Below are 21,073 nucleotides of genomic sequence, written 5' to 3'. Positions count from 1 at the left end.
TAAGATTTTAAAACACTTTTTATACCAGTGACCTAATTATTTTTGTTTTGTTTACATTAGTTTAATCTCAGGACTACAATTTGACCAGATTGAAACTCTTGTGAATATAAAAAAATCCTTTAAATCTAGCCATATTAATTGATATGATGTTGTATAAATATGTGCTTTTACATATGTACTTTATAATTAACTTTAACTAAGACTTGGTTAATTCATGAAGTGTATTGTATTATTGTGGGGCAATTAGTGGAAACTGAGGGAACATACTGACAAAAAATATTCAGACATGATTCCTTGGATTTACTCAATGTTTTAGGTTAAGTGGCTGTAAACAACTTGGGCTGGATTTAAACAAACAAATTAGGTAGAATTTTATTAATTTTAATTTGTTTATTTAAATTCAACAGAAATAAATTGTTAGCAACAATTCTGCAGACATCATTTTTTTTTCAATGCCCCCAAATAAGAACATATTTGTGCAAGGGACCCCCTTACCTTTCTAAAATGTCAATTTTAATATTGACTTCAAGCAAATGTGATTTTCTTTGTATTTCATTTCATTTTGCTTTTCGGTGTTTTGACTTTTAGCATTGAAATTAAACCCACACTGAACTAAACTGAACTGAACTTCAACTCTGAAAACTGGACTGACATGATTTCAGTTTACTGTAATCTTCTGTGTTGAGCTGTTTTGATACAATGTAATTTGTAGAAGCGCTAAATAAATTAACATGAATTGAAATAAACATAGGGGCGAAGCAGTGGGTAGTGCTGTCGCCTCACAGCAAGAAGGTCGCTGGGTCGCTGGTTCGAGCCTCAGCTCAGTTGGCGTTTCTGTGTGGAGTTTGCATGTTCTCCCAGAGTTCGCGTGGGTTTCCTCCGGGTGCTCTGGTTTCCCCTACAGTCCAAAGACATGCTGTACAGGTGAATTTGGAAGGCTAAATTGTCCGTAGTGTATGAGTGTGTGTGCATGTGTGTGTGTGGATGTTTCCCAGAGATGTGTTGCAGTCAGTAAATCTGAGAGTACAGCAAATATTTTTTACAAACCTGTTTGCTGAATTAATAAAAGAAAAACTCATTGATGAAGTTATCAAGGCTTTCAGAAAAAGGAAAAAAAAAATTGCATGAAACTAATAAGAGCAGACAGAAGAGAGAATAATCTCAGATTTACTCTCAGCACCATAGACTGTGCATTAGAAACACCTCGCTAAGCAGTAGTAATTCATTTTTTGTAAAGATAAAAAGATGATATAATACACACATATATGTAAATAAATATACATATGTTTTAAAAAAATCTAAATATTAAAATATTTTAAGGATTTAAGATTATGGTGACCATAATGCATCATATACATCAGGATGCATCAGTCTTGTGAAAAGGGTCACGGCACACTGTTTAAAGGCTTAAACAGAACTCCATGTGTCACACCACCTCTTTGTAATCCATTTGAAACAACAGTGGGTAAAGTTTAGTCTTGTTCCAAACTCAACGAACAAATTAATCTATGCTTTTTTTTAGATAGAAGTTGTCTCAAAATCACATGTTACTTATTGGAGCAAGTTTACAAATATTTCAAACTGGAGAAAAGTTTGGCTTTTGCCACACACAGATTCTACCCATTAAATAGACATTTACATACATTTACATTTAGTCATTTAGCAGACGCTTTTATCCAAAGCGACTTACAAATGAGGACAAGGAAGCAATTTACACAACTAAGAGCAACAATGAATAAGTACTAAAGGCAAGTTTCAGGTCTGTAAAGTCTAAGAAGGGAAGTATTAGTAGTATTAGTTTTTTTTTTTTTTTTTTTTGTACAGTTACTGTGATATTCAAAGAGGCAATTGCAGATTAGGAAGTGAAGTGGAGACTAAATAGTTGAGTTTTTAGTCGTTTCTTGAAAATAGCGAGTGACTCTGCTGTTCTGATGCAGTAAGGGAGTTCATTCCACCAACTGGGCAGATTGAGCGTGAGCGTTCGCGAAAGTGATTTCTTCCCTCTTTGGGATGGAACCACGAGGCGACGTACATTCACAGAACGCAAGTTTCTGGAGGGCACATAGATCTGCAGAAGTGAGTGCAGATAAGAAGGTGCTAGGCCAGAAGTCACTTTGTAGGCAAACATCAGAGTTTTGAATTTGATGCGAGCAGCAACTGGCAGCCAGTGCAAACGGACTAGCAGCGGAGTGACATGTGCTCGTTTAGGTTCATTGAAGACAACTCGTGCTGCTGCATTCTGGAGCAGTTGAAGAGGCTAGATAGAGTTAGCTTCCAGCTAGTAGAGAGTTGCAGTAATCCAGTTTGGAGAGAACAAGAGCTTGAACAAGGAGTTGAGCTGCATGTTCAGATAAGAAGGGTCGGATCTTTCTGATGTTATAGAGTGCAAATCTGCACGATCGAGCAGTTCTAGAAATGTGGTCAGAGAAGTGTAGTTGGTCATCAATCGTTACTCCAAGGCTTTTCACCATTTTGGATGCAGTAATGGTTGCCCCATCCACCTGGATTGAAAAGTTATGGTGTAGAGTCGAATAGCTATTTTTAAAAGATTTGAATCGGATATTAACACAGTGTGCGCTTCCTGTAATTTACAAAGTGAAACAACTGTACATTTATTTTGGTATTCCTATTTAAAAATATTTTGGGGTAACTTTTGCAAATTTGTGATTGTGATTTGTGAGTTTATATATTCCAATTAATTTTTCTTTGTTTTAGGAAAATGTGTTATTTTGTTTTATTGATACAGACAATACTGAGAAAGTGTTCTACTTTTACTTGCTAAATATCACACCCATAAATGTAAATTCTCTAATAATAAATCGCTTTTTGAGGTATTCATAAAAGAATTAAAGCAATTGAACTATTGAAACACTAAGGCTAAAACATTATCTTGTCATGCCCTATTTAAAATTACCCTGTAACATCACTACTTCATTAGTACTTCATTTTGAATTACTTACACTCTTAATATTTTATTTTAAGCTTTACTTTATATGTATTTCTTGTTTAACATATTGAATTAGTTTTTCTTTATTGTTTTCCCCCTTGCATTGTTCCTTCTATAGTTTTCAATGTTTCATTATACTGTATAATTGCTGACCATTTGCTGTTCAATAAAAAAGTATATTTTACTCTACTCCCTTACCATCGTAAATCCTTGTGAACTCCCTACACAGGCTGCATCTTGAACGCTTTTAACTGCTGTCCCGGAAGGGAGCTCCACCAAGTTTTGAGACGCAGCCAGTGAGTGTTTGTGAGGCGTGGTCGAGACTGCGTAATTACGGCGAGTTTTCTTTACCATTGACACAACTTAAACAATCCGAGTCGCATTTCGAGTTACTTCGCTTTTAACGAAATATCTGCAATCGGTAAGAACAAATCGTTTTATATTTAAGTGTCGCGGAATGTGTAGACTTGTGATTCCCAACACCAGAGTAAACTTTAGTAGCGTGAAATGCAGCATAGCCGTAGCGAAGGAGTAGCCATGCATTTCCTGTTCTGTTGTAAATACACTGATGTCTGCGGGCACGGATAAGTTTGTTAAATGCATATACTCGTGCCTGTTTTACTAGTAATCTTGCTTTTGGATGTACATTTCATTATAATATAGAGAGGGTCTCTTTTTAATCGCGTTTTCATCGGCATACACATTTTTTCCCCGTACGTTAACGTAGTTTTGCGGTTTTGTGGGTTTTCATGTAATGTAAGTTAGGTCTTCATAAGTGTGTCGATTATATGGGAATGATTACGTAATAACTATTTAGACTCAACGATGTATTTACTTTTTTAAGCTATATAATATTTGGAAAGTTACCTTGCATAGTATTATTATCATGCCCATTTTTACACTAAAGTTAGTGTAAATATAAAATATGGCTACCAGGTCTGTGTTTGAAATAACCGTCCTGAACCGCTCTTTTACAGAAAGGCAAAGGCAAGAGTAGACCGAGAGGCATAAACTAGTCACCACTGAACTCAGGAGATTATCTAGCTCAGTCTGTGTTTACTCAGATGTCATATCTAAAATATTCCCAGCATGTGTCGATCTAGTGACTGGTGCCTTTTAAAATGCTTCTGCTTTCTTTCTTTAGATCTAATTAAGGATGTTTTACACCTGTGGTCCCAATGAGGCGATGGTGGTTTCAGGTATGTTGCATCTGTTGGGCTTTATTACACGCTTATGACTTATGAATAGAAAGGAATGTGTTAGGAGGACCAACAACCCGTGGAGTTCTGCAAGTACAAATGAACTACATTTAAAAAGCTTGTCAAGAAAACCTTTAATGTTTGCTTGAGAAATCACAGTCCGAAGGTTTGTATATTGAACTGAAACTGTTCAGAGTAATCCTTCAGTATAAAATAGTTACTATTTTTCTTCACATATAGCATGAGTTGGCACACTTCTAGCAGCTTAATAATCCCTTAGCATGTTCATAGCATGTTTTTAAATGTTGTGTGTCTTTAACATGTTTCTAGGAAGATATAAAACCCTTGTGGTGTGTGTAAACTTGATTTATCAGTGCTAGCATGGTATGTTTTAGCACACGGCTAACAAAGTTCAGTGTATCAATGTTTCCTACATTTAGTATTTGCTGCTAGCATATCTTGGTATGTTGTTGATAGCATAGTCTTGATTGTGCTGTCTCACTAATGGTGCCATTGCTTGTTGATATTACAGAAATTTAAAGTAAGTCAAACCGATTGCAATCGTCATATTCTCTATTCGCACAGCCAAAGCATAATGGATAATTTTGCATTTCATGCAAAAACTCTATACTAGGGGTCACCAGCCTCTTTTTAAACTGAGAGCTACTTCTTGGGTACCGATTAATGTGAAGGGCTACCAGTTTAATACACACTTCTCAAACATCAAATTTGCTCAATTTTCTTTTAATTATATGTCATTATTAATAATGAATGATATTTATCTGTGTGAAGTTACTTGTCATGTTAACAATTTCTCATAATAGTTGTCAACAATGATTTAACAAGGTAGAAAACAGAAATATCATGCAACACTTTATTTCTATACATCTCTGCACGTATTTACGTTTTCAAATGATCACTTCTACAATATTTTCACTTGCCTCTAAAATTTTTAATCATGCACAACAATGTACCATGTTTGTACAGATAATCAATTGTGTAACATAAATCAACTTTCAGATTTTACTGTATGTATCACCAAATCTGCAGCATTTTTAACATACTGTAGCCGACACTCTAACCATTGCAGTTGCCCCGAGAGAGAGAGTGGAGATTACATTCCATTACATTACATTCAAACAGAGTTTTGCTTTCCTGTCTGAAAATGCCTTGTTTTCCAAAAAAAAAAAGTAGCTCTAAATGAGGCTTTGGTTGCTTTTTAGGGGGTTTTCACCGGTCTCATGAAAAAAGACTGCTGTTTGCTCAAACCTTCCTTTAGTTCGTGGACTTTTTTCACTTGTAGTGTGCTGCCCTGGGCAGTTAAAATGGTAACGTTGGCTTGCGTGACACGTTCTGAAATGTTTCTCAACATTGTGATGCTTTGCCATCGTCAAATGAAGTAAAAAAGAACTCCTCCTTCTATTCACTGTAAAAATGATGTTTTTTCTTTTTCTGCAATGTTTTTAAATCATGTCCTCCCCTTTACTGCACCCACAACCACTGCTGTGGAGACCAGCTAGCTAATATGAAATATTTTTCACATTTACTTTTATACATAACTTAATGTCTATTTCAAAATGACACCAATGCAAGTGTGGTTTAAAAAGAATAGATAAAAAAAATTAGATGCAGCTTACTGGTAAGTGGCGCTATGGTGAGCTACTGCTATGGTGAGCTATTTTTAGAATAGGCCCTAAAAACTTGTGATCCTCGCGGGCTACCTGGTGCCTGCAAGCTACATGTTGGTGACCCCTGGTCTATACAATAATTTACCCCACTGATAGCATGTTTTGTTTTTTTTTTAAATTAGAATAAGTGATGCTCAAAATAAATGATTAACCAAAAGAGTGCGTTTGTAACCAATTAATTGTATCAGTTAAACGATTAAAATTATTTTATATATTTTAAAGTTTGGCTGCATAAGGGACTGATCAAAGCGAACGTACTTTTTGCATTCAGAGGTGCATCTTTTAAATGTTTTACCAACTGCCGTAAGGTTTTTTTTTCTGTGTGCGCTCGAGTGGAAAAAGCATGTTACCTCAGTCGTGTCTTTTTCTGTCTTCAATCAAATGAAAGCGGCGGGGTTTCCTTTGAGGTGACAGCAGTGTTTGGGTTGTCTATGGCAAACTTTTAATGATGGAGGAGAGACTTGTGGTCACTGTTTCAAGTTATGCAGTGCTGTATGACTTTACACATCTTGAATATCATAATGTTACAAAAAATTACAATTATAACAACATTAACAGCAACACTCGCGCACAATACGGCTCAGCTGATTCAGTCGTTTCCTAGTGACAGCTAGCACAGTGCTTCTTTTTTTCTTGTCAAATGGCAGTGTGGTGTGTCTCGCATTTTTGGAATGGAAAAGCGCTCGCTGTGATCGGCCCCTAAATGTGCAACACATATTTGTTAACTCGCGCTACAGTAACACACATCTACTCATGCCTGCAGATGTATTTTGCCAAAGAAGCAATATGAAAGAAGGATATTTCTGGTCACAGTTTGACACAGATAAGTTGACAAACCAGCGCTGATGCTGATCGACCCCTGTTCTGCCTTAACTGCCTCATAAACTCAACAAAAATGCTATTGCCAATATAGTGTATAGGCTACCACCAACAAACCAACCTTTTTCCATTTGGAAAATTAAAGTTATTAATAGTTCTTATATTATATAAAATATTAAATAGCCTAATCTACCAATCAAACAAATCCAGAGTTTTTCTTGATTCGCTCCAAACTGAGGCTTTTATTTCACAGCTTATAAAACATGTATACAAATAAATGCAATTTCATATGTAAACAACAAAATTGTTATATCTTATGTAGTAGCCTATACTTTACAAAAAGTCAACATATGAGTCTTAAGTTTCATTGTCATTTTCTTTCATTACACGCAGCGCACGCACACATGAACCATGAGTGAGACATTTATAATAATAAGTCATAGAAATAAGTCATAATCATAATCAAGACACAATCTTTAAACTAATGACTTCTATTAAAAATGTTGAGAGAGTTTTTGTAATTTAATACTAACAGCGGAGCATTAATAAAATTCATATTTACCATGAAGCAATCTATTTGAGGTAGCCTAATATTTTTTTTTGACGGAAGAAAAAAACATGATTGGACAAACAGCCTATGCCGGACCTTGAAAAGGATTCAGTCAGTGTTTTTAATTTGTAATCTATATTTGGCATTTAAGTAAAAAAGATCTAGAGCAGGATATAAATTATTCATTTTGTTTAGTTTATTCTGTTTTTCTATGCTGCTGAAAACACAGCAGGTGCGTAAAGATGCTCTATTATGTTCTGTTGTGTTCTGTATGCTGTTAAAATTAATCAATATTTTAAAATATTTAATATTTTATGTGTCGCACAAAATTATTTTTTAAAATTAAGTAATATTTTAATATTAATCTGTTAACATTTATAGTTAACGAGTGGTGGTTGTCGCTTGTCAAAATTAACCAAAATGAGCATCCGTAATTAGAATATAATCAGTTAAGTAGACTTAAGCATTCATTGAATTGTTCAAGCCTAAAACAAGATGAAAGACTTTGTAAACACAAGCGCTGTCAGTAGCAGCAGGCTAGTGCAGAAACTCCATTGACAATATTGGGGTAAAAAAAGTTTCCACATTTTAAAGACATGCTAGGAAAAAATGGAATTTAATGCAGTGTTTCTTGTCCGGTCCAAGACCCACTTTATATCACATATTAATCAAGCAGTGGAGATTATTGATTTTTAAAGGAATCAGATATTAAACATGGCAATTTTGCAAGGACTCTACAGTTCACAGGGCCACACGAGACTCACACACGAACATTTACTCAAAGGAGAAGAACCCCCAATATGCCAGTATTGCAGCAGAAATCAAACTGTTAAGCATATACTTGTGGATTGCCCTATTTTTAATGTTATCAGATGACAATTGTTTATCTGTAGAGACTTTAAAGGGCACCTATGATGAAAAATCTACTTTTCAAGCTGTTTGGACAGACATATGTGTACATGTAGTTAGGGCTGTGCAATTAATCGAAAATCCGGTTTCGATTTCGATTACGGCTTCTAACGATTGTGAAAAACCATTAATCAAGATAAACGATTATTCCATCATATACCGCCTCCTTTCCAGTTCCACGTGAAAGTGACTAAAAGCATGTGCTGTAATGTACTTTTGCAGGATGGGATGCACATCATTCATATATTTAAAAGCGCGAAAGAGCACATGCTGTTGTGTGTGTGCGCGCACATGTCAAAATGGCGGATGTAGTACGTCCGAATTCCATTCATACTTTTCACATTCATACTGTATAGAACGTACTTTTCTAACGGCCGAGTAGTACCTTTAAATTCAAATGCAGTACCTACTAAGTAGTAGGCGGTTTCGGACGCAGCCTGTGTGTTGCTTGTGTTTATCTAGCATGATTTAGAACACTGTTTGTACACTTGAGATATCATTATTCTTTATTTCAATCTTTTTATCTGTCTTTTGTATGACATTACAAATTAAATATTGAAAGGTATACAGTAATGTATTTTCCATTATTAATCCAACCCCCTAACCTCTCATTCATTAACTTAACAAAACAATAAATACATAAATACCAAATAAAGAAAATTAAATACATACGAACATGACATCAGAATAACTGGATACAGATGGAAAAAAAATAATAATGAATTTAAATATAAATATATAATAATAATAAAAATTAATGAATAAATAAATAAATAAATAAACCCTTCTGATAAAATGGTAAATGCGACAGGTTGCCAGCACCAGGTGTAATAAGCAGGCTTTTGATGTAATCAAGAAAGGAATCCCAAGTCTTATAAAAGTAATATAGTGAGCCAGAGAGTGAGCATCTCAGCTTTTCAAGTCTGATACAGTAAAAAATGTCCTGTATCCACTTGTCATGTGTAGGGAGGGAAGTTTGCTTCCATTTTAAAAGTATGGCACGTCTGGCTAGAATTGTGGTAAAGGCAAGAACCTTGCTGTCACGGACTGTCAAATCAGGTTCAAGAGATACACCAAAGAGGACTAACAAGGGATCAGGTTGTATTATTATTCTTGAAACTTACAATGAGCAAACAAAATATACTGTAAATATTTGTTGTTAAAATGAAATTAAAACAACTCTTCACTGAGCTGCATAGGTTGCGGATTGAACTAAATAAATACAGAGAGCTATTAGACTAGAGCTATTAGACTAGAGCTATTATTTTTGCAAGAAACCATGGAGTTTTGCAATGACTTTAAGGATCAATGAAATTGTGTAAACTGCATTCTTTTTCAACAATGAGCAAATGCACAACTGGTTTGAGCTATTCATGTGACTTTCATTCACAGGTCAAAACAGACACAAAGTTCACTGTAATACAGGTGAAGTTTTGTTTAGATAAATGTCAGTGGTTACACATTAAGATCACTATTTAGTTGAGAAGGAAAAACCCCAGCAGGCTCACATTTGCTACAACAAGGTTAATGAAGGCAAATTGCGCTGTGCACAGGGGCAGAAAATATGTCACCAGCTTCATTATGTCTCTGTCGCCCTCTCTGTAAACACTTGACATGCAATGGCAGGAAGTGGGTTCATGAGTGGCTTTGCTAATGTTGGAAAGGAATCGACACGTTGCAGTTCAAAGGAAGCAACTTTTGGTGCTGTGATTTGTTTTTAGATTGGAGGATCGAATGAGGTGATGTAATGATTACATTTGTGTCTTTGTGTCCTGATGATAAAAGTAAATCATGTTGAACGTACACTCACTGGCCACTTTATTAGGTGCACCTTACTGGTACCGGTTTGGACCCCCTTTTGCCTTCAGAACTGCTTTAATCCTTTGCAGCATAGATTCTACAAGGTACTGGAAATATTCCTCTGAGATCCATATTTGGTCCATGATAGCATCATGCAGTTGCTGCAGATTTGTCAGCTGCACATCCATGATACGAATCTCTTGTTCCACCACGTCAAAGGTGCTCTATTGGGTTGAGGCTGGTTACTGTGGAGGCCAGTTGAGTACAATGATTCTCGCTTTATTGACGCATTGTCCTGCTGGAAGTTGCTATCAGAAGATGTTGCCATCAAGTTGCCATCAGACATTGTGGACATAAAGGAATGAACATGGTCAGCAACAATACTCAGGTAGGCTGTGGCGTTGACAAGATGATCAATTGGTACTAATTGGCCCAAAGTGTGCCAAGAAAATATCCCCCACAACATTACACCACCACCACCAGACTGAACCATTGATACAAGGCAGGATGGATCCGTGTTTTCATGTTGTTGACGGCAAATTCTGACTACCATCTTTATGTCGCAGCAGAAATCAACACTCATCAGACCAGGCAGCATTTATCCAATCTTCTATTGTGCAATTTTAGTGAGTCTGTGTGAATTGTAGCCTCAGTTTCCTGTTTTTAGCTGACAGGAGTGGCACTCGGTGTGCTCTTTTGCTGCTGTAGCCCATCTGCCTCAAGGTTGGACGTGTTATCCATTCAGAGATGCTCTTCTGCATACCTCAGTTGTAACGAGTGCTTATTTGAGTTTCTGTTGCCTGTCTATTAGCTTGAACCAGTCGGGCCATTCTCCTCTGACCTCTGGTGTCAACATGGCATTTGCATCCACAGAACTGCCACTCTCTGGATATTTTATCTTTTTCTGTAAACCCTAGAGATGGTTGTGCGTGAAAATCCCAGTAGATAAGCAGTGTTTGAAATACTCAGACCAGCCCGTCTGGCACCAACAGCCATGCCACGTTCAAAGTCACTTAAATTATCTTTCTTCCCCATTCTGATGCTTGGTTTGAACTGCAGCAAATCTTCTTGACCTAATAAATTGGCCAGTGAGTGTAGGTTTTGCATGTAAAAGATAGGAAGTGTGAATTACAATCAGTAAAGCATTACACAAGTAATTTTTATTTATTGAAATCTATCTTAAATCTAATTTGTTCTTGTGATGGTAATGCTAATTTTGCAGCGGCTGTATTTTCAGGCTTTAGTATTAGCTGATTTTACAGAAATAGTTTGAATTTTTACTTATTTTTTCAACATTTCTATCTTTTTCTCATCTACTTGAAAACAAATGACTGTTTTCAACATTATTTGATGGATAAAGTTCAAAACAACTGTAAAATATTTATTTAAAATTTTTTTAACAACACAAAGGTTCTGGCTTATGAAAAGTTTTTTTTTAAATATAAATTTTAACAATATTATGCATAAATACACAATAACTCACCATTAATTGATTCTGGTTATTTAACTGTGGATTTCCTAGATACCCATGCTTTTATGAAATATCGCTTTACAGCACCAATAAATAAATGACACAGTTAAATGTGATTTGTTTTTATTGATAAACTCTTAAACAAACTATCTTAAAACACGTTATCTTTATTTAAATATCAGATCATCCCTAACACTGTTATATTTACTATTGACGTGACATAAACGTACATGTAACAGAAGATTTAGAATTAAAGATTTAGGACATGCATCCAACAACTAGCTGGTGGATTTTTAAAATGAAGTATTGATGTTAAATCGGCCAACAAAACCCTCTCTGTGTGTTGTGTCTTTCAGGATGTGGCCGCGCTCCTCCTCTCATGATTGCTGGTGGAAGAGTGTTTGTTATTCCTTGCATTCAGCAAATCCAGAGGTATGTATCAAATTACAATAGGAGACTGATTGTTAGAACATGTTAGTGCTCGAAAACACATGGACAGGAATCATTCTGTTTAACCAAGCGTCACGGTGCGAGTCTAATGCAGTCTGAGAGTCACGGGCCTCATGAATGATGGGAATTAAAGCAAGCAACGCTCTGTGGGCAGTGAGACTCTTGCTGTTTACATTCCTCTCCATGTATACATGACAGGATTGATGAATCACTTAAAGAAAAAGCTCTTAAAGAAAACCTTTTTACCTTTTTGTAGATCTCTGCAGTAGTTTGCACAGCATCATTTATCAAATTCTGCTTGTAATGGTAGCCACACCCACTTTGAGTCTCATTAGTCAGGTTTTTTGAGGGATTAATTCCCCAGCATAATCTAGAGATACTATATATGTGAGTGGATTGATTCATTTGTCCATATTGGGCTCTATTTTGAGACCTTTTTTAGCCTTATTTGCGACTTATAAATTATTTGCAAAAATTAATACGATAAACTTAAAGGGCTCTATTTTGACGGTCCATGCGCAAAACGCAGGGCGCAAACGCTTTCAGGGCGTGTCAGAGCGCATTTTAGCTAATTTACGGACGGGAAAATGCGCTTTGCGCCAAGGCTCATGGTCTAAAAGGGTTGAGTTAATTTTCTTAATGAGTTATAGGTGTGTTTTGAGAATAAACCAGTTAGAGTCTCATCTCCCATTCCCTTTAAGACCCAGCTGCGTCGCGCCAAGAGCGCATTCGCTATTTACAGGACGCAAAGTAAGTCTAAGTGGAAAAAATGAGCATTTCACAAGCAAACAGTTAAACAGAGCATCTACTGCGTGAGAATGAGAGATAATGGATCTACTTTCACTTTCGCTCTTGGAAAGGGAAACCTTTACGCACAGACATCTATTAGCCTATAAATAATTAATTTAGTTTGTTAAGCGCAAAGATTTGTTTCAAAACTATTTCTAAATTCAGTTCTAATTTCTAGCAAACGAATAAATGAACAATAATGACCAAGTGTGGTCAAAATACTGAGTTATTTCCAAATACACCTGCCATGCCCCATATGGTCTAAAACCTGACAGGAGGGCAAATCTAAGCTTGTTTTTAATAAAACAAATATAAATATGGATATATTAAATAATACTGCTAATAATAATAACGTTATACAAATGCAAATTGTTATGAATGAACTGCAAAAGCCTCCCGAGATGAAGAAGACATAAAAGCAGTGATTTTTCATATTTATGTAGGCTAGAAAATAATATGTTTTGTAATATTTTAATCCTTTATATTTATATCCTATATCTATTCTTATTATATCCTATATATATATCCTTAATATTTAAATTTTTTCATATGTAAAGATATTGCTCTCTTGTGCGTGTTAAGCAGTACGTAAGTGAGGCGCAACTCTGTGCTGGAGTTTAGACTGGGTTTGTTTTGGTCTAATGAAAAATCTATTATAGTTTCTCAAAATAGCGACGCGCCAGCAGTGCACCTCAGAACGCCTTCCTTTTTAGATCAGAACGCTTATGGGCGCACAAATGAGCGCTAATGCATTTGCTATTTAAACATCGTAGCGCAACGCCTCAAAACGACTCTTGCGCCAAGCTGAAACTACCAAAAGACTATTGAGCCGCGTCTTGCGCCACACTGCGCCGGGTGTATGATAGGGCCCAAAGACTCCAATAGCCAAGTGCGACTACATTTATATTTTTATGCAAGTTTAAGTTCCGCTGCAGTATTTAGCTCACTGTAAAATGTACAGTAACATTTTTGTATGGCTTATAAAGCATGAAACGGTTGAAAAAAATTATACTGTGAATGTTTACACTCACAAATCAGCTCTGTAAAATTAGTTTAGGTTTGATGGTTTTTAGTAGAAATCTCTTTTTTGTACACAAACTGTCTCTTACATGAGATTGATAAATAAAAAACACAACAATCCAATCAATTCCAACCATTGCATCTTTATTGCAACTTTAAAAACATCATCATTATAGGTGTGGTCCACTACGATATCATATTTTAAACTTTAGTTGATGTGTAATGTAGCTGTGTGAACATAAACAACATCTCGGAATGTAAAATGCTCAAAGCTTAATGCAAAATAAGACATTGGTATTTACATAGTTAGCTTAGCAAAGCCTACAATGAACGAATTTTGGGAACTACAAAAAATACCTCCGACCCTTGTGAGATCACAAACGTACCTTTACCGCGCACACACACTGCGCAGCTAAGAGCCATGGCCAGAGGCGATGTAATGTTACAGGAGAGGGAGAAAATGCCATCCTGCTATTTCCACAGAGCTTCTTCTGTTTCTGTATTTGGGCTTCCAAAGGACATGACACAGAGACAGAAGTTCTTACAGTTCAATATTAATTATGTTCCAGAGAATTATAAAATACATAGCAAGCATGATTTGGCTAAACACAGCGACCAGAATCTCTCCCAGTTCAGTGCTGGATTCGGTTAAAATCTCCTCAAAGATAGAGCAGCTACAACAAGCAGACGCTATGAACTCTGAGCCACGACCTGTAATTGTTTTTATTTGTTAAAATTGATCATGACATGTACAGTGTCTAGCCTTAACGATATGTTGTAGCAAAGATGTAAAAAACGGGAAATGCTGTTCGCCACCGCTAACGATTTAGCTACAAATTCATATCTATCAGTCAAACTGCTGTAAACACACACACACACACACACACACACACACACACACACACACACACACACAGACACACACACACACAGACACACACACACTTCCAGTGCGTGCGTGTCTCTCTATGTGTGTGCGACTGCAGTGTTTCTCTAAGGGCAGCTTTTTCTTGCATTCTACATTTCAGGTAATGAACTCGCAAAAGATATGTGAACAATTCATGTTACTTACACAGGCATATTCTGAATATATGTGAAAGACGTCGTGTAATGTGTTGAGTTAAAAAATACAGGAGAGCTCTTCTAGCTCGTGTAGCAGCAGAAAAATCAATCAAGGCTCACACAGGTCGCATCCCACATCTTGTGCTTTATTCTCCTGTCAGTGTCTCTGTAAATTACAGAAAATAACTTAATCCGAGCATCAGAGAAAAAGAAAAAGAAACATCGGTTCCGCACACATGCGCTTCTCGTGTTACAGATAGTTAATAGTATACACACGCACACACATAAACACACACACAATGGCACACATACACACTCTTAAAGGAGCCACACCCCATGTTCAATCATTACAGACACTTGTCAGATGTTATTTTAGAGAGCGAACATGAGGTTGACTGAAAATGCGCATGCTTGTACGGGCGTGACGTGGAGCCGATCCGTGAATCGCAGCACATTATGACACACGACCAATTAGAGTCACTTGAGGGCGGGCCTTTCAGAGGAACTAGGAAATATATCAGTCGATTTCATGTTAGCTAAGTAGCTGTATATAATCAAAATGAGAATTATGAAAAAATAACGCAATTTCCTTCAAGTGAAACATGAGCACACATTGCTTTGCATCTTATTAACACAACCAAACCTTAAAATTACATCCTGGACCACCCCTTTAACGGCTACTTTTTCACTTGTTTGCTTTTTTTTTTTCACCCAGGATCACTCTCAATACTCTGACTCTGAACGTGAAGAGTGACAAGGTCTACACCAGACACGGTGTCCCAATCTCAGTGACTGGCATTGCCCAGGTTAGAGACACACACACTTATCAATTCCCTGTTACGTTATGTTGTTGTCAGTTTCAATTGAGTGCTGATGCTTATGTGCCGCGCAGGTGAAGATCCAGGGTCAGAATAAAGAAATGCTGGCCGCCGCTTGTCAGATGTTCATGGGCAAGTCCGAGGGTGAGATTGCTAATATTGCCCTGGAGACCCTTGAGGGACATCAGAGAGCCATTATCGCCCACCTGACTGTGGAGGTATTTCACTCATTTGTATTTTATATCACACACATGTACATAATGTAAGAAATAGTTGACATTTTGAAAATAGACATGATAAGGTTGTACACACAAGATGTCGAATCATTCTCTCAAGACTTCTGGATGAATTGTAGAATATTTATCATTAATCAAACTATTATTTTTGTATAATGAATATTTATTAAGAAATCAATATGATTGCATGTTATATATTGTATTGTAGTATATGTTTTGCCATGAATATAGCCAATGCTGCTGATATGGCATTAAAACATAAATAAATAAATCACACACACACACACACAGACAAGAAGAAGAAAACTTTTTGTAGAAACCTTTTTAAATGAACCTGGAGGGTTTTATTGCCAAAATCAGCAAGCAACCTTTGGAGACCAAGACATTTTTGTAATACAGTTCTTATCTGATTACTGTACGGTTTGTCTGTGTTTGCCTCTACAGGAGATCTACCAGGACCGTAAAAAGTTCTCAGAGCAGGTCTTTAAGGTGGCTTCCTCTGACCTGGTCAACATGGGGATTGGTGTTGTCAGTTACACACTCAAAGATGTGCATGACGATCAGGTGATTCCATGTACTTCACACTCTAAACCAGGGGTCACCAATCACGGTCCTGGAGGGCCGGTGTCCCTGCAGGGTTTAGCTCCAACTTGCCTCAACACACCTGCCTAGGTGTTTCAAGTATACCTAGTAAGAGCTTGATTAGCTTGTCCAGGTGTGTTTGATTAGGGTTGGAGCTAAAACCTGCTGGACACCGGCCCTCCAGGAACAAGTTTGGTGACCCCTGCTCTAAACAAACATAATTTAGGGGCTCTATGTCTTTTAAAATTAAAATAAAACAGTACACAAGCCTGGCGACACGGTGGCGCCGTAGGTAGTGCTGTCGCCTCACTGCAAGAAGGTCGCTGGTTCGAGCCTCGGCTGGGTCAGTTGGCGTTTCTGTGTGGAGTTTGCATGTTCTCCTCACATTCGCGTGGGGTTTCTCCTGGTGCTTCGATTTAGAGATCTGCGCGGGACTAAATTTTGAATCCCGCTCCCGCCTGCTCCCGCCAGGTTTTAGACCGAACCTGACATTTGCTGTTCCGCTGCCCACCCCGCCCTGTTTTCTACCCACCGCGCCCGCTTCCGCTAACGAGCGGGGGAGAACAAAACAAAAAACCACCCAGCAATACAGATTCCAGGCAGCCGATAACAAGCTGTCTGTCTAAACACACACACACAAACATAAGCACCAAGCAAGTGACACACACACATAGGCATCACAACACACACTCACACACACACACACACACACACCTCTCATTCGCGCACACACACACCCACGCATGCGCACACACACACGCGCATACACACACATCAACAAACAAGCTAAACGCAGCATCACGCTGTCTAATTCACACACATACATACATGTGCTTACTTGCTTGGGAGTCGGGAGCAATATTGTTAGACCGCCCGCTCCCGTCCAAAATTAAACCAGTTACCGAACGCTCCCACGCTTTATTCGGAAATTTATGCAGACCCCAACTACAGTTTGCCCCTCAAGACAAAGACATGCGGTACAGGTGAAATAGGTAGGCTAAATTGTCCATAGTGTATGTGTGTGAATGAGATTGTATGAGTGTTTCCCGGTGATGGGTTGCAGCTGAAAGGGCATCCGCTACGTAAAACATGTGCTGAATAAGTTGGCGGTTTGTTCCACTGAGGCGACCCCAGATTAAAAAAGGGACTAAATCGAAAATGAATGAATGAATGAAACACAAGTGTTTTGTAAGGGATTGCATGTTTCTCAGGGGGACGCAACACTTAAGGCTGATTTATACTTCTGCGTCAAATGCCAGCGTATGCTACGGCGCTGACGCATAGCCCTTCGCCGTGGCCGTCGGCGTAGCTGACGTGCACCTCTCAAAAAATGTAACTACACGTCGCAACGACGCGTAGTGTAAGCTCTGTGATTGGTCAGCTTGGTAGCGCTGACGAGTCTGGGCGGGACCAAGAGCTGCGTGAATGGTGTGAGCCTGATGGAGCGATTGTTTACAAGTGTGGAGTCCCGTGAAGGAGCTCCGGATGGAAAGTTTTGTTTTGTGTTTACCTCATAGTTAAAGTTGTTGCACATTCGCCGGTTCCTGCCTCAAAATTAGCAAGTTTGAGCCACTTGTACATCCAGGAAGCGCGTTGCATGCACCGTGGGTTACGCCGGTCACTTGAAGCAGAAGTATAAATCAGGCTTTATGTGAAAGAATGCAGATGGTTGCCAGAGAATGTGTTTTTTTTTAACACAACATTTCTTGGGGGAACACTTTAACAAATTGTTTATGCAAGAACACAAACAGATTAAAATATTGCATATGCTTTGCTAGAGAATCCACATTTTTTTGGACTGCGAGGAAATGCTAGATTTTCCTCTGTAATGCATAGTTTTTTCAAGAGAACGCAATAATTTAACAGGAGTATGTAAATGATTTTAACACAATGTCTTTGAATATGCTATATTTTTGGTAGAAAATACAAATGTTCTGTAAGAGAATGCAAATGTTTTGTGAGGTAACTGAAATATACTGTAATAGACTGCAGTGTTTTTTCTTGACATAAATGTTTTGTGAGAGAACAAAATTTTCTTGTGACCCAAAATCAAATGTTTTTATAAATTGCAAATGTTTTGCCAGCTAATTTTTTAGTGCAACTCAAAAATTTTGCGAGAAAATACTAAATTATCTCTGTGGAATTTAACATATGTATTTTTTTAGAGAGTGCATACATTTTGCAAGAGAATACAAAGGTTTTGTAAGCAAACTCCCTTTTATTTGATCAAAGAATGCTATGAGAAAATGCAGCGGTTAATGTGCAAATGCATTACTTTTGAAAGTGTTTATGAAAGCTAAATTCTTTGAAAAAGCAGAACTTTTTCAAAAACATTTTCTTCCAATTATATCCTTCCAATTCTGCTTTTTCCTATAGGTTTGCTGTAGGCTGTAGTTGTGGTAATATTTCTGTCAAAAGTACAGCAAATATAACAATAAAAAGATTTATGTTTTTGCAGAATAAATTAATTCCTTTACAGATTCTAGACTTTTAAAGCATAATATATTTGTAATAATACATGAATTTAAGTCTGAAACTGACCTGTCTTACAGGATTATCTAAGCTCTCTGGGTAAAGCTCGTACTGCTCAAGTGCAAAGAGACGCTCGTATCGGTGAAGCTCAGTTCAAGAGAGATGCCGTCATCAGGGTGAGATTTTTTTTTTTCAAGATCTTGTTGTGATTATATGATGTTGGATAAAACTAATCAAGTGAAATGTGTGTGTTTGTGTGTATAGGAAGCTCACGCCATGCAGGAAAAGGTCTCTGCTCAGTATAAGAATGAGATCGAGATGGCTAAGGCTCAGAGAGACTTTGAGCTGAAGAAAGCTGCCTATGATGTTGAGGTCAACACCAAGAAGGCCGAGTCTGAAATGGCCTATCAACTTCAGGTACCAAATGATATTAAACTTGGTTTCCAGCTTCCAGAAGGAAAAAAACTTCACCATATGGCGAAAGTGAATAAAAAAAAAAACCTTGAGAGAAACCAGACTTTGTGATCTGAAGAAGTTTGAAAATTTCGTCATTCTGCGTGGCGGGAAACAGCTCTGTTTTTCACTGTTTTTCTAATAAACAATTATGTTCATCTAAATTCATAGTTTGGTATTTCTATGCTTCAGAACAATCAAAAGCTTCCTTACAGCACCTTTATGTCACTTCCAACTACATTTTGGTTGTTATTTGAATAAGGTGGCTAAGACCAAGCAGCGTATTGAGGAGGAGAAGATGCAGGTTCAGGTTGTGGAGCGAACGCAGCAGATCATGCTTCAGGAGCAGGAGATCACCCGCAGAGAGAAGGAACTGGAGGCCAAGATCCGCAAACCAGCCGAGGCTGAGAGATACCGCATTGAGAAGCTCGCCGAAGCAGAACGGTGTGGAAACTGACAGTTAGACACAAACACTGGGGTTCAAAGAAGTTGTTTTTGCATTTTGTGCAATTAAACACACATTCTGCTTTAATAATGAAAAAATTGAGATGTTATAATCTTAAAAAACCATGTCGTCTCTCATCCAACAGGCTTCAGTTGATCATGGAGGCGGAAGCTGAGGCAGAGTCCATAAGAGTGAGTTTTCAATCTGTTCAAATTTCCTTCCATTTGGATTTAGTTTGCTTTCAGTTATTTAATTGGAGGTGGTCATATAAAACTCAATGCTTTTTTTGGACATTCAAGGTCAATAAGGTTGTACTGTCGATAAATTGTAGATATTTTATTGGCTAGTATTTTCTAAAAGTGACTGCAAGTGAAGTTTTTGAAATCAATTGAAAATCTTACACATTTTTGTTTAGATATTTTTTATTGATTTTCAGTTTTTCAAATGGGAAAGAACAACAATACGAACCCCAAACCCATACCAATCCAACAGTGGGATCCGCTCACATTAGCCAAAAATTAACAAATATACAATTGTACATGTAGGTTTAAATGCAAATACAAAGAAATAATAATTGTTATAATAATAATAATAACAATAAATAAAAATAAAAACAAACAAATAAATAATATATTTTTTTTAAATTAATAAAACATTTAATCAATAACTTTTACTAACATATAACCATACACACCATATGTACAGCAAAATCAAATTATTTGAGATTGTCCACAAAATCAATAAAAGGTTGCCACAACCTAGAAAATTTCCCCTCCTACCCTCCTAATGAAAACCTGATTTTTTCTAAATAAAGACAAGACATCATTTCTCTAATCCACTGAGCATGAGTGGGAGGATGAGAATCCTTCCATTTTAGCAAAATAGCCCTATGTGCCAATAAAGTCGAAAAAGCACTGATTTTACACTTTGAAGAAGGCAACTGTATTTCCTCTGAAGTAACCCCAAACAGTGCCACCTGTGGATCTGGATCTAGCTTGTGCTGAAGAGTCACAGATAACGTATCAAATATTAACCTCCAGAAATGTTCTAAGTTGGGGCAAGTCCAGAACATGTGAAATAAAGTGCCTTCAGCACAATTACATCTATTGCATAAAGGACTAGTACTAGGAAACATTTGGGCTATTTTAGTCTTAGAGATATAAGCTCTGTGGACTACTTAAAATTGAATGAGAAAGTTCCAGACACACATTAATGATGAGTCAATTTTTTTAAGAATATGGTCCCACAGATCATTCGAAATTGAACCACAAAGATCCTCTTCCCAAGAAAATCTTACACATTTTAAAAACATTATTTAACCCTTGTGTGCTGCTGGGGATGTATTTTATCCACTCTTGGGTGA

The 21,073-nt window shown here is 37.2% G+C and overlaps 1 protein-coding gene across 13 annotated transcripts in view; it reads left to right on the top strand.

The window, feature by feature from the left end:
* The first annotated feature begins 3,253 nt into the window (after positions 1–3,253).
* flot1b (flotillin 1b) overlaps positions 3,254–21,073 on the top strand; it is a 28,823-nt gene continuing 11,003 nt past the window's right edge. For 4 of the 13 annotated variants that reach the window (XR_015510212.1, XR_015510210.1, XR_015510219.1 and 1 more), the window contains exons 1-10: positions 3,254–3,368; positions 4,092–4,146; positions 11,740–11,815; positions 15,420–15,510; positions 15,597–15,740; positions 16,203–16,322; positions 18,893–18,988; positions 19,077–19,229; positions 19,528–19,709; positions 19,856–19,901. Coding sequence is in view for 5 of the 13 variants with exons in the window: in XM_087285063.1 (XP_087141189.1) it covers positions 4,104–4,146; positions 11,740–11,815; positions 15,420–15,510; positions 15,597–15,740; positions 16,203–16,322; positions 18,893–18,988; positions 19,077–19,229; positions 19,528–19,709; positions 19,856–19,901 (951 nt within the window). In the remaining 8 variants the exon portion in view is untranslated. 13 annotated transcript variants of the gene reach the window in all.

This window comes from Danio rerio, chromosome 16 (assembly GCF_052040795.2).
Source record: "Danio rerio strain M-AB ecotype USA chromosome 16, GRCz13ab, whole genome shotgun sequence".
NCBI lineage: Eukaryota > Metazoa > Chordata > Actinopteri > Cypriniformes > Danionidae > Danio > Danio rerio.
This window is presented reverse-complemented; position numbering and strand designations above follow the sequence as displayed.